The sequence below is a fragment of the Macaca fascicularis genome, chromosome 11, assembly GCF_037993035.2.
Source record: "Macaca fascicularis isolate 582-1 chromosome 11, T2T-MFA8v1.1".
NCBI lineage: Eukaryota > Metazoa > Chordata > Mammalia > Primates > Cercopithecidae > Macaca > Macaca fascicularis.
Window position 1 is genome coordinate 63,321,971 of NC_088385.1, and position 14,018 is coordinate 63,335,988.

General features: G+C 42.7%; 1 protein-coding gene and 1 long non-coding RNA gene across 35 annotated transcripts in view; one reads left to right on the plus strand and one right to left on the minus strand.

The window, feature by feature from the left end:
* The first annotated feature begins 7,048 nt into the window (after positions 1-7,048).
* Positions 7,049-14,018, plus strand: part of RBMS2 (RNA binding motif single stranded interacting protein 2) — a 100,488-nt gene continuing 93,518 nt past the window's right edge. For 21 of the 34 annotated variants that reach the window (XR_012420364.1, XR_012420357.1, XR_012420359.1 and 18 more), the window contains exon 1: positions 8,762-8,853. Coding sequence is in view for 6 of the 34 variants with exons in the window: in XM_005571251.5 (XP_005571308.3) it covers positions 8,788-8,853 (66 nt within the window). In the remaining 28 variants the exon portion in view is untranslated. Of the gene's footprint in view, positions 7,409-7,545; positions 7,612-8,761; positions 8,854-11,814; positions 11,840-14,018 lie in introns of those variants that run through there. The other 13 variants (XR_012420363.1, XR_012420362.1, XM_074007200.1 and 10 more) reach the window with 3 other exon arrangements.
* Positions 8,077-9,485, minus strand: LOC135966250 (uncharacterized). Its single transcript, XR_010579461.2, has 3 exons — positions 9,417-9,485; positions 8,980-9,064; positions 8,077-8,196 (listed from the first exon to the last, which is right to left on the minus strand). It is a non-coding gene; the product is annotated as an uncharacterized lncRNA (long non-coding RNA).

The window sequence follows — 14,018 nt, forward strand, 5'->3', positions numbered from 1 at the left end:
TCTTTTTACCAGGAAATAAACTGAACTTTTTTTTTTTTTTTTTTTTTTTTTTGAGACAGAGTCTCATTCTGTTGCCCAGGCTGGAGTGCAGTGGCATGATCTCAGCTCACTGCAACCTCCGCCTCCCGGGTTCAAGTGATTCTCCTGCCTCAGTCTCCCAAGTAGCTGGGATTACAGGCGTGTGCCACCACACCTGGCTAATTTTTGTATTTTTAGTAGACACAGGGTTTCACCATGTTGACTAGGCTGGTCTCAAACTCCTGACCTCAAGTGATCTGCCCACCTCAGCCTGCCAAAGTGCTAGGATTACAGTCGTGAGCCACCACACCCGGCCAATAAACTCAAATTTTGGACTATTTCCATTACATAGCATTTTGGACACAAAAGTAAATCAGTGGAATGGAAAGATAATCCACAGGGAGTATTTACACCTAGGGAAAAATGTGTATTTGGCTCTAATATACCTTGTTCAGGTCTCTGAGCCACATTCAGAGCCTCACATGCAAACTGACCTGTCTCATTGCTTTCAGACACATATACCACACCAGGTTGTCTCCATTGGAATGTCTCGCTAGGGTCCAACACATCTACAGGTAATACATTCTTCTGAGTTCTCCACCTTGATATGGAGGGGCCAATAGAGGCATGCAAACATTTTTCTTTATTTTTCTTTTTATTTTGAGACAGGATCTCACTTTGGTTGCCTAGGCTGGAGTGCAGTGGCGCCATCTCAGCTTACTGCAGCCTCGACCTTCCAGGCTCAGGTGGCTCTTCAACCTCAGCCTCCTGAGGAGTTGAGACTACAGATGTGCACTACTATGCCTGGCTAGTTTTTTGTATTTTTAGCAGAAATGGGGTTTTGCCATGTTGCCCACGTTGGTCTTGAACTCCTGGACTGAAGCAGTCTGCCCACCTCAGCCTCCCAAAGTGCTGGGACATTTTTTAGCTACATTTTGGGGTTGATCTAGCCCCTACTCCTTCACCTTGGACACTTGTTAAAAAGTTGTTTTTCAGGAGAAATCACAAGCCTATATTGAATCAGGTACAAATGTCTCTTCCCCAAAGAGGTTACAGATAGCTTTCATTTTGCTTTTTTCCCTTCAAAACAATTCCTGAGTGCTGGGTTCATGAGAACCAAGAATTAGTGAGGCATTGGCTAAATCTGGAAAAATGTGGGCAATATAATGGGCAAAGCAGAAGGGCGTCAAAGTAAATACACTGGAGGAAGTAGGATTCTTCCTCCTCCCATATACTTCCTGGATCTAACCACAGAACACCATTACCTTCCCCATTATTTCCACGGAATTCCATAACTCCTTTACAAATATACTCACCTGTAATGCCAGCACTTTTGCAGGCTGAGGTGGGCAAATTGCTTGAGCTGAGGTGTTCAAGACCAGCCTGGGCAACATGATGAAACCCTGTCTCTACCAAAAAAAAAAAAAAAAAAAAATTACAAAAGTTAGCCAGGTGTGGTGGGGCATGCCTGTAGTCCCAGCTACAGGGTGGGGAGGGGTGGGGTGGGTGTGAAGATCACCTGAGCCTGGGGAAGTCAAAGCTGCCTGTTGTGAGCCGTGATTGTGCTACTGCACTCCAGCCTAGGTGACAGAGTGAGACCCTGTCATAAAATATATATACATATATATATGTTTATAATATATATACTCACCAGAATGAAGGATTTAGTTTCCAGTTTTGTTGGTGCTCTTTAACATAATACACCCTTGGCAACAGTTTGCATATCTGGGTCCTTTTACTTCTGTGGTCCCAACTTACTAGACTATACAAATTTAGATTTTTAGGCCAGGCACGGTGGTTCACACCTGTAATCCCAGCACTTTGGGAGGCCGAGGCGGGTGGAGCGCTTGACATCAGGAGTTCAAGACCAGACTGGCCAAAATGGTGAAACCCTCTCTCTACTAAAAATACAAAAAATTAGCTGGGTGTTGCGGCAATCACCTGTAATCCCAGTTACTTGGGAGGCTGAGGCAGGATAATTGCTTGAATCCAGGAGGTGGAGGTTGCAGTGAGCCAAGATCATGCCTTTGTACTCCAGCCTGGGTGACAGAGAATGACTCTGTCTCAAAAACAAACAAACAAACAAACAAACAAAAATTTAGGTTTTTGTATTAGTTAATATAAGTAGAGCTTATTGAATTAGATCCTTCTTTATTTCCCTTCTATCTGATATTCTCTACTTGTAGAGTAGAGGAATGGGGTTAAATCTTAGCATGTAAGGAAGTCCCCCTTTTTTTCTGCCAGATTTGTTTTTATTTCTTGGATGGTAGGACTCAAAGAGAAATGGGAGCTGGGGTGTCTTGTATCTAGTGTTTTTTGATTTTGTATTATTTTGTTTCCTTTTTTTTTTCTAGCGATAAGACATATTCCACCAATTTCCAGGAGACTGAGAATTATGAAAATAATTTATGAATAATCAGGTTGTATGCTTATGGGGGAGAGGGAAGAAATTAAATTGGATGATCCCTGAAACTTTTCGAGGTATGTAGTTTAGCCTGTGTGATTCTAGGATAATCTTTTGAATGTAACTAAGATGCCAGTTTCTGGAATTGCTCACTTCAGATCTTCAAATTTGGGTTATATGATACCCAGAGGGATACACGCTGGCAGGCGGTGGAGTAATTAATCGCAATGAAGCTAGCATCTATTGGGTGTTTACCAAGTGTCAGGCACCTTCTTAAGGGCTTTATATGCATTGCCTTATTTCATTTCACTACAATTTTAGGGAGTAGATACTATTTGTTATTCTATTTTACAGATGAGAAAAGTAGGGATCAGATATGTGAGGTAATTTCTCCTAGTGCAAAAGTGAAGTATTATCTTCATTTTGCACATGGGTGAATGAGAGATGTTAAGTAACTTGGTCTAAAGTCATATAAGTAGTAACTAACAGTGGTGACAGGATTTTAATTTTCTTTTTGGAGACAGTCTTGCTCTGTCAACCCAGGCTGGAGTGCAGTGGAGCAATCTCAGCTCACTGCAATCTCTGCCTCCCAGGTTCAAGAGATTCTTATGCCTCAGCCTCCCGAGTAGCTGGGATTACAGGCATGCACCACACCCAGCTAATTTTTGTATTTTCAGTACAGACAGCATTTTGCCATGTTGGCCAGGCTGGTCTCAAACTCCTGGCTCAAAGTGATCTGCCCACCTCGGCCTCCCAAAGTGCTGGGATTACAGGCATGAGCTACTGTGTCCAGCCTGGTGTCAGGATTTGAACTCAGGTCTGCCTTTTTCTAAAACTCATGGTTTTTAACTGTTTTTAATTTTTTCTTAATTTGATTTTATTTTTTAAACTTTTTATTTTATTACATATTTATTTATGTATTTTTTTAGAAATAGGGTCTCTCTCTGTCGCCCAGGCTGGAGTGTCGTGACAGATCACAGTTTACTGCAGCCTTGAACTCCTGGGCTCGAGTAATCCCTCTGTCTCAGCCTCCCCAGTAGCTGGGACTATAGGCGCACACAACCACACTGACCTAATTTTTTTTTTTTTAATTTTAATTTTTTTAGAGAAGAATCTTGCTCTGTTACTGGTATGGTCTTGGAACTCCTGGCCTCAAGCTATCCTCTTGCCTCAGCCTCCTGAGTAGCTGCGATTATGGACACAAGCCATGTGCTTGGCATTAACTATTTAAAACAAATATATATATATATATGTGTGTGTGTGTGTGTGTGTGTGTGTCTATATATATATATATATATTTTAATAGAGACGAGGCTCTCACCATGTTGTCCAGCTGGTCTTGGGTTCCTGAGCTCAAGCAATCCAACCACCTTAGCCTCCCAAAGTGCTGGATTACAGACGTGAGCCACTATGCCTGGTCTCTTGCCCCACCACCCTTTTTTTTTTATAGGGGTGAAGTCTCAACTACTTAAAATTCTAAGGTATCATTAAGCATTAAGGAATGAAAAGTGAGACTATAACACATTAGGAATATTAGAATTGGGTTGGGTACAGTGGCTCATGCCTGTAACCTAGAATTTTGGAAAGTCAAAGTGGGAGGATCGCTTGAGACCATGAGTTCAAGACCAGCTTGGTCTCGCTTGTTCAAGAACAGCAATGTCACTTCTGGGTATTTACCCAAAAGATTTGAAATCAGTTCATTGAACAGATGTCTGCATTCCCATGTTTATTGCAGCACTATTTAGAGTAGCCAAGACATCAACAGATTAATGTATAAAGAAAATATGCTATATATATATAATGGAGTTCTATTCAACTTTATTTATTTATTTATTTTTGAGACAGGGTCTCACTCTGTCACCCATGCTGGAATGCAGTGGCGTAATCATTGCTCACTGCAGCCTCCAACTCCTGGACTCAAGTAATCCTCCCACCTTAGCCTTCCAAGTAGCTGGGACCACAGACGTGCACTACCATACCTGGCTAATTTTTTTTATTTTTTGTATAGATGGGGTCTCACTATGTTATCTGGACTAGTCTTGAACTCCTGGGCTGAAGTGATCCTCCCACCTTGGCTTCCCAAAGTGCTGGGATTATAGGTGTGAGCTGCCTCATTTAGCCTCAACTTTAAAAAAGAAGGAAATTCTGTCATTTGTGACAACATGGATGGAATTGGAGAATATTACATTAAGTGAAATAAGCCAGGCACAAAAAGACAAATACTGTAAGTTCTCACTTATACATAGAATCTAAAACAATCAACTCACAGTAGCAGAAAATAGAATGGTGGTTACAGAAAGCTGGGGAACCGGCCGGGCTCGGTGGCTCATGCCTGTAAACCCAACCCTTTGGGAGACCGAGGCGGGTAGATCACGAGACTAGGAGTTCAGGACCAGCCTGGCCAACATAGTGAAACCCTGTCTCTACTAAGAATACAAAAATTAGCCGGGCGTGGTAGCGTGTGCCTGTAGTCCCAGTTACTCAGGAGGCTGAGGCAGGCGAATCGCTTGAACCTGGGAGGTGGAGGTTGCAGTGGGCCAAGATCGTGCCACTGCACTCCAGCTTGGGCAACAGAGTGAGACTACGTCTCAAAAAAAAACCAACGAAACCCCCACAAGTCGGGGGATGGAGGAAATGGGGAGATGCTGGTCAAACTGTACAAAATCTTAGGAGGAATAAGATTTTTTTTGTGAGCTCTATTGCACGTGTGGTTAAAATTGTTAATAATAGTGTATTATACATTTCAAAATTGCTAAAAGAGTAAATTTCATGTGTTCTCACCACAAAAATGATAAGTAGGCTGGGCTTGGTGGCTCCTAGCACTCTAGGAGGCTGAGGCAGGTGGATCACTTGCCTCACTTGAGGTCAGGATTTCGAGACCGGCCTGGCCAACATGATGAAAACCTGTCTCTACTAAAAATACAAAAATTAGCCAGGCGTGGTGGTTGTGCACCTGTAATTCCAGCTACTTGGGAGGCTGAGGCACGAGAATGGCTTGAACTCGAGAGGTCGAGATTGCAGTGAGCTGAGATCATGTCACTGCACTCCAGCCTGGGTGACAGAGCAAGACTCTTGTCTCACCAAAAAAAAAAAAAAAAAAAGATAATGAGCCTGGGAGGCAGAGGCTGCAGTGAGCCGAGATCGCGCCACTGTCCTCCAGCCCAGGCGACAGAGCCAGACCCTATCTAAAAAATAATAATAATAGTAAGTATTTGAGGTGATAAATATGTTAATTAGCTTGAATTAATTATTCTACATTATATGTATAAGTCATAACTTCACTTTGTACCCATAAACACATACAATTATGAACTGTCAGTTTACAAACAACAACAACAGTCAGAAAACCTGCAATGAGATACCACCTCGCACCTATTAGGATGACTATTATAAAAAAAAATTCTCAGCTGGGTGCAGCTGCTCATGCCTGTAATCCCAGCACTTTGGGAGGCCGAGGCGGTTGGATTGCCTGAGCTCAGGAGTTTGAGACAGGCCTGGGCAACACAGTGAAACCCTGTTTCTACTAAAATACAAAAAATTAGCCGGGCTTGGCAGCGTGTGCCTGTAATCCCAGTTACTCAGGAGGCTGAGACAGGAGAATCGCTTGAACCCAGAAGGCAGAGCTTGCAGTGAGTTGAGATCATGCCACTGCACTGCAGCCTGGGCCACAGAGCGAGATTCTGTCTCAAAAACAAAAAAGGCCAGGCGCAGTGGCTCATGCCCGTAATCCCAGCACTTTGGGAGGCCGAGGTGGTCGGATCATGAGGTCAAGAGATCAAGACCATCCTGGCCAACACGGTGAAACCCTGTCTCTACTAAAAACACAAAAATTAGCTGGGCATGGTGTTGCATGCCTGTAGTCCCAGCTACTCAGGAGGCTGAGGCAGGAGAATCGTTTGAACCTGGGAGGCAGAGATTTCAGTGAGCCGAGATTGCACCACTGCACTCCAGCCTGGCGACAGAGTGAGACTCTGTCTCAGGGGGAAAAAAAACAAAAAGTAGAAAGAAAAATTAGACTTAAAAAAAAAAAGGTTAAATTGGGTTGATTGCCTTTATGAGTCAGGCCTTCAAGAGAAAGGTTTCTGTACCACATTGTTAGGGTAAAGGAGAAGATATCCAAGGGCCTAAACAGCAAGGATAAATTGGTTGAGAGTCTCTGAGAGCAGAAAAGGGACTTAAAGAATATATACTGGGGCCAGGCTCAGTAGCTCATACCTGTAATCTCAGCACTTTGAGAGGCTGAGGCAGGCGGATCACCTGAGGTCAGCAGTTCGAGACCAGCCTGGCCAACATGGTGAAACCCCATTTCTACTAAAAGTACAAAAATTAGCCAGGCATGTTGGGGCACGCCTATAGTCCCAGCTACTGGGGAGGCTGAGGCAGGAGAATTGCTTGAACCTGGGAGGCAGAGGTTGCAGTGAGCTGAGATACTGCCACTGCACTCTAGCCTGGGCAACAGAGCAAGACTCTGTCTCAAAAAAAAAAAAAGTATCACTGAGCGATGTCTTCATTTATTTATTTACTGCATTTGGCTGCTGTGTTTCCAATCTCAGTTGCAATTCCCACACTGAGGCTGTCCCACCCTTCCTGTGTCCCTTGAGCTGAGCAGGCACTTCCTGTCCTATTGGAAATGAAAGTTAGAGATTGGGGGTAGGGTATGTATATTTACTCTGCAGAATGCTAATACTGTCTGTTCCACTATCATAGCAAAAAAGTGACAGGGAAACTAGAATAGAGACCAGAACTTCATTTGAGGGAGGGTTTGGGCTTAATATTTGTTGTCATAAAACAGACAGGGTTAATTTATATCTCAAGAGAATACTTAGGATGGCAGCAAGGTGGCCTTATGAATGGATTTGAAGGCTTTCATTTTATATCTCTATTCCACTTGGATTGGTAGGGGTTACTGGATATCATTCTGAAGTTTTTGGTTTCCTTTCTTGTTAAGGTTACTCCTACAAAGACATTCTTTGGAAACTAATAGAGGTAAGTGTTGCAACTCTATTAGGTTCTTGACTCTGAAATTTATATCTCTTCCTAAGAATTTTGTGTTTTTATTCTGTTTGAAGCATATGCTTTTTAAGTAGGTTTTTTTTTTTGTTTTTTGGGGTTTTTTTTGACAGCTCAAAGACAACTCGAAGCAGATATCCCAACTGTGGACATCAATTTAGACATAAATTCCAGGTTTGGTGAGTTACTATAATTGTTTCAGTTTCATGGATCTTAAAGACGAGGAAATAGTAGGGTAAAGTGTTAAATAAGATAGCCTGCAATTGTTAAAGAAATGCCTAGGCCCCAAGTTTCATGATATAGTCCAGTTTGATCATTCCTTGGAGAATCTGAAATAGGGGTGAGGGGCATCAGCCCATTGGTATGAGCCAAGAGAAACAGATCTAAGAATCTGAAACTAGTTATACCCCATACTCTGTTTTGCTTAGCTCTGCTCTTTGGTGTGTTCCTCTGTTTGTTCCTTTGTATATTAAGATCACTGCAAATGGGCTAGGTGTGGTGGCTCACGCATGTAATCCCAGCACTTTGGGAGGTTGAGTGGGCAGATCACTTGAGGTCAGGAGTTCGAGACCAGCCTGTCCAACATAGCGAAACCCCATCCCTACTAAACAATACAAAAATCAGCTGGATGTGGTGGTGGGTACCTGTAATCCCAGGTACTCCAGAAGCTGAGGCAGGAGAATTGCGGAAGGTGGAGGTTGCAGTGAGCCAGATCCAGGATTGCACCGCTGCACTCCAGCCTGGGTGACAGAGTAAAACTTTGTCTAAAAAAAAAAAAAAAAAATCACTGTAAATGTAAAGTAGGGGAAGCCCTGAGCTTATCTCAAACACTCTGTCTCTAACTCTGGTTTTTTTCTTAACGTGTTCTCCAAGGCAATGTCTCAGGAGCCCCTTTAAAATCAAGCTTGAAATCTTATAGCTGAGATCTAAGGGTGGAAATAAAGCCCTTGTTGTCTTTATATGAGAATCAGAACTTGTTCATAGAGGAAAGGGGATAAATTTGAAAGGGGTTAGACCTAAGAACTCTGCTTTCTAGCTTTAACTCCTGAGACTGTGAAAAACAAACAAAAAATAACATCTTGGGCATTAGGACCCAGTCGAAGTGCCTCTGCCTCATTCAGACTCTGTTAACTTCTCTCAGTGACGTAAAGGAGCAGCCCGAGCTCATTCTCTGCCCGCAGCCCCCCTTCATCTCTCCCCTCCTGCTCCTTTTCTCCTCCTTTCTCCTCCCCCTCCCTTTTTTCCTCCCTCCCTCTCCCCCTTTCCCTCGCTCCCCTCCTCCCTCCCTCCCCGTCTTTCTTACCCCCTCCCTTTCTCTCGCTCTCTCTCACTCGTTCCCTAACATTAAAGAGAAAATGCTGCTATCGGTGACTTCCAGGCCTGGGATTTCGACTTTTGGCTACAATAGAAACAACAAGAAGGTAGGGATAAGCGCTTTTTTGGTGTCTAGCTACTTCTTTTTCTGGGGATCTGGCAATGCCCTTGGTTTTTACATTCTTTTTAAAGAGGGGAAGGGGATTTCTCTCTCAAGATTCCTAATTCCTCACCGTGCTTCTCCCTTTTCCACTACTTCTTTCGGCATCTTTTCTCACCTGGTTCTGGAGTTCAAGGAACTTACAGTCTTTGTGAGGCCTGAAAAGACAGGGGAATTAAAAACAAATCAAGCTTGCAAGTTTGTATCCTTATGAAATGAAGTTAGTTTGACTTCCTGCTGATGTATCAGTCTCCACAAGGATAATATGTCATCTCAGACCCTGTCCCCCAGTCCACCCCACCCCCTACAAGATTATTTTATTTGTTGATTAACTGTTTCCATTCTCTCCCCAACCTTCCCTCCTACCCATACCAGCAGTAGTATTAGATAGCTGAAATCATAGATAGTCAGTGAAGCCACAACAGTTTATCAAGAGCTGCGTATATTCTTCTAGACTACAGATCCTACCCCACCCAGCCTATAGAGAAGGAGTCTTGAGAGACGTCGCACCTTGGGATTAAGGCACAGAGCGCTGTGATACTTTGGATCTTGCATTTGAGCTGATACTTGGAGCTCTGCAGATAGCCAGACTTTGCAGTGACCCTAGGAGTCTTTATGATTAACCCATGGCTGCCTGAGAGTTGTGCTGTCCTTGGGCAATCTGGGGAGAGATGGACAATCTTGTCCATATTTGACAAGGAATATATTTGGCAGTTTCTGGCATTTCAGGGCACACAGCATACTGATTAGGAGGAATTTCATGCTGTAGCAGGAAGAAGACGCTTTACCCTCTCTTCGTGTTATAGCTGTTCTTTTAAGAAAAAAATGTGACATGGACATTTAGGGAATCTTTTGCTCATCTAATGGAATGTTGGAGGGTGAGGAACAATTCCTGCTGCTTTCTCATGTACCAATGAGATCATTACAGGTAGATTTAAACAAAAGTGTCTGATCAATGCAGTGGGTAAATGTTTAGACCCAAAACACTTAGTGTTGATTTATGGGCTTAGTCTATGTGGTACTCATTCTGTTTATATCCTAAAGAAATATGGGTAGAGGGGAGAGGAAATGGGGAGCTATAGGTCGGAGGATACAAAGTAGTAGATATGTAGGATGAACAAATCCTGAGATCCAATGTACAACATGAGGACCATAGTTAATAAAATTGTATGTATATGGGATTCATGCTAAATAAGCAGTCTTTAGCTCCTCTTGCCACAAAGAGAAACAAAAGGGGTAACTATGTGGGATGATTAATTTACTTTATTACAGTAACCTTTCTACTATCTATATGTATCCCATAACATGTTATATACCTTAAATATACACAATGAAATTTACTTTAAAAAAGAAATGAGGCTGGGCACAGTGGCTTATGCCTGTAATCCCAGCACTTGGGAGGTCAAGGCGGGTGGATCACTTGAGGTCAGGAGTTCAAGACTAGTCTGGTCAACATGGTGAAACCCCAAATTTGCTGGGCTTGGTGGCACGCGCCTGTAATCCCAGCTACTCAGGAGGCTGAAGCAGGAGAATCACTTGAACTTGGGGGACGGAGGTTGCAGTGAGCCAGGATTGTGCCACTGCACTCCAGCCTGGGTGACAGAGCAAGACTCCATCTCAAAAAGAAATGAAATATGAGTTTATACGTATTTGTTGGTTATCAATGTATGTTTATATGTACATATGCTGACATCCCTTTATCAAATGTATGTATAGATAATACATTATATATTATACATATATATTTGAAAGGGAAATATTTCATGTGTCTTTATTCTTTTCAAATCTTGTAGAGTACCATGTGAAAATTTCTTTCCTGATTTTTTTCCCTCCTAGTCTCTCAGGTTACCCAGAACTCATTAAAATAAAATGAATTCCCAAAATGAATTGCTTCCCTATTAGAGTTTTCATGTATTTGAAGCTATCTAAAAATCTCTTTTCGTTCTCTACTCCCTCTCCCACCTTGGAGTATAGGAAAAATTTAACTAGCTTCTAAATCTAGGATAGTATAAGGGACAAGAGGTATAGTTGTGGGTTTGGGTTGAAATCTCTTCTCTTCCTGATAACTGTAAGGTTTGACAATTCAGGAATTATTGGGATTGGTGGGGGAGGTTGGGTAGATACATAATTACTAATTACTAATATATTTGTCAATTCTTTGGGTTCTTATAAGTCAATGTTATGTTCAGATATAAGGATGCGGTATCTGTGCATCACTTTGTGGCTATGCATATGACTCCTTTTGTGCCTATATGAGTTTGTGAATGCAGAGAGTTTTCATATTTTTATTTTTACTTTTTTTTTTTTTTTTTTTTGAGATAAAGTCTCACTCTGTCACCCAGGCTGGAGTGCAGTGGCGTGATCTCAGCTCACTGCAGCCTCCACCTCCCAGGTTCAAGCATTTCTCCTGCCTCAGCCTCCCGAGTAGCTGGAACTACAGGAGTGCCACCACACCCGGCCAATTTTTTTGTATTCTTAGTAGAGACAGGGTTTTACCATGTTGGCCAGGCTGGTCTCAAACTCCTGACTTCAAGTGATCTGCCTGCCTTGGCCTCCCAAAGTGCTGGGATTACAGACGTAAGCCACTGCACCTGGCCCCATATTTTTATTTTTATTTTACTTAATTTTTTTCCTCAACACTAGAAGACTAGGAGGGTGTTTTTAAACTACAGCATTATTGTGTTGCTCTTTGTCTTGTCAAGTAGGGCTTACTGTGTTTCTCTGTTGTGGAAAGTGTTATAGATGCATTTGCTAATGTAATTTGTGTATTTTCCATACCCAGTTAAATTTTATTTATTTGTTTATTTATTTATTTTGAGACAGAGTCTTACCTTGTCACCCAGGCTGGAGTGCAGTAGCACAATCCTGGCTTCCTGCAACCTCAGTCTCCTGAGTTCAAGCGATTCTCCTGCCTCAACCTCCTGGGACTACAGGTGCGCGCCACCATGCCCAGCTAAATTTTGTAATTTTAGTAGAGACGGGGTTTTGCCATGTTGGCCAGGCTGGTTTCGAACTCCTGGCCTCAAGTGATCTGCCAGCCTCAGGTTCCCAAAGTGCTGAGATTATAGGTGTGAGCCACTGTCCAGCCTATTTATTTATTCATTTATTTTGAGACAGGGTATCACTCTGTAGCTTGGGCTGGAGGGCAGTGCCATGATCTCGGCTTACTACAACCTCCACCTACTGGGCTTAAGTGAGCCTCTCACCTCGGCCAACTTTTTTTTTTTTTGTTTGTTTGTTTTTTTTTTTTGAGACGGAGTCTCGCTGTGTCACCCAGGCTGGAGTGCAGTGGCGCGATCTCGGCTCACTGCAAGCTCCGCCTCCCGGGTTTACGCCATTCTCCTGCCTCAGCCTCCGAGTAGCTGGGACTACAGGCGCCCGCCACCACGCCCGGCTAGTTTTTTTGTATTTTTAGTAGAGACGGGGTTTCACCATGTTAGCCAGGATGGTCTCGATCTCCTGACTTCGTGATCCACCCGCCTCGGCCTCCCAAAGTACTGGGATTACAGGCTTGAGCCACCGCGCCCGGCCCCAACTTTTATATATAACATTTTGTTGTTTGTTTTCGAGACAGAGTCTCGCTCTGTCGCCCAGGCTGGAGTGCAGTGGAGTGATCTCGGCTCACTGCAACCTCCGCCTCCTGGGTTCAAGCGATTCTTCTGCCTCAGCCTCCTGAGTAGCTGGGATTACAGAGGCCCACCACCACGCCTGGCTAATTTTTTATATTTTTGGTAGAGACGGGGTTTCACCGTATTGGCCAGGCTGTTCTCAAACTCCTGACCTCAAGTGACCTGCCCACCTCGGCCTCCCAAAGTGCTGGGATTACAGGCGTGAGCCACCACGCCCTACCTATATATAACTTGTATATAAAAGTTATTGTTTCTTACTGAAACTAATAAAAGTTATTGTAAAAATTTAACTTAGACTGGGCTCAGTGCTCACCCCTGTAATCCCAGCTCTTTGGGAGGCAGAAGCTGGCAGATGGCTTGAGGTCAGGAGTTCGAGACCAGCCTAGCCAACATGGTGAAACCCCGTAAATACTGAAAATACAAAAATTAGCTGGGTATGGTGGTGCATTCCTATACTCCCAGCTACTCAGAAGGCTGAGGAAGGAGGATTGCTTGAACCCAGGAGGTGGAGGTTGCAGTGAGCCAAGATTGTGCCACCACACTGCAGCCTGGGCAACAAAGTGAGACTCCATCTCAAAAATAAATAAATAAAATAAAATAAAATAAAAAACATGAAAAGTAGGATTGTTTTATTTTGAAATATACACTTCACTTATCCAGAAAGATGTTTACTGAGGAGCCCATGACAGTCATAATTTTCTTACTCTTTATTGGCTGGTGGTAAATACAGGAATGCAGTCAACAAGTGTGTAATGCCTAATAAAGGCAGACTTTTTTTCTCAGGAAATAGTGTTAATTTTTTTTTCCTTTCTTTGGAATTAAAATAGTTACTAAAGGGGAAAAATGTGGATTTCAAAGAGGGATTCTGCAAGATAATTTCGTGGGTTTTCTTTAAACATCGGTTTTAATGCCCTTCAATAACTTGGTTCATTAAAAAAAAAAAAAGGCTGAAGTAAAAAGAGACAGGGTCTCAACACTGTTTCTTCAATGTTTGAAGAAGTTGCCTAAGTAGAGAGATTTGAGTATAGGTGAGATTGAAAGAGGAAATGTTTGGGACTAAAGGAATTCCAAACTTGTAAAGGGCCTAACCACGCCTTTCTTGACATCATCTCCCTGGCATGTGTTATTATAATTTAACTCCTCATAGGATCAACAACCATTTCCTTTGGAAAAAAAGAAAAGGGACTGTGTTTAATTTAGGATAATTTGCCTTCCCCAACGTACTTTTCATACATTTCTATTTCTTCTCAATGTTAATATATTGAAGACTGATGGGGAGTAGGAGGTGATGAAAGTAAGACTGACTGGTGGGTACTGCCAGATCCTCACTCTTTGAGAAGCTTGTTACCTGCGATTGTTAAGAGTATTTACTCAGGAGAGAGAAGTGACAAACAGTACTGTAATCACTTAGTACTTCTAACAGGATAGAGAATTTTCTCTGTGTATGTTTACTACTTTTCCTTCTAGTTTCCATCAAATCAAA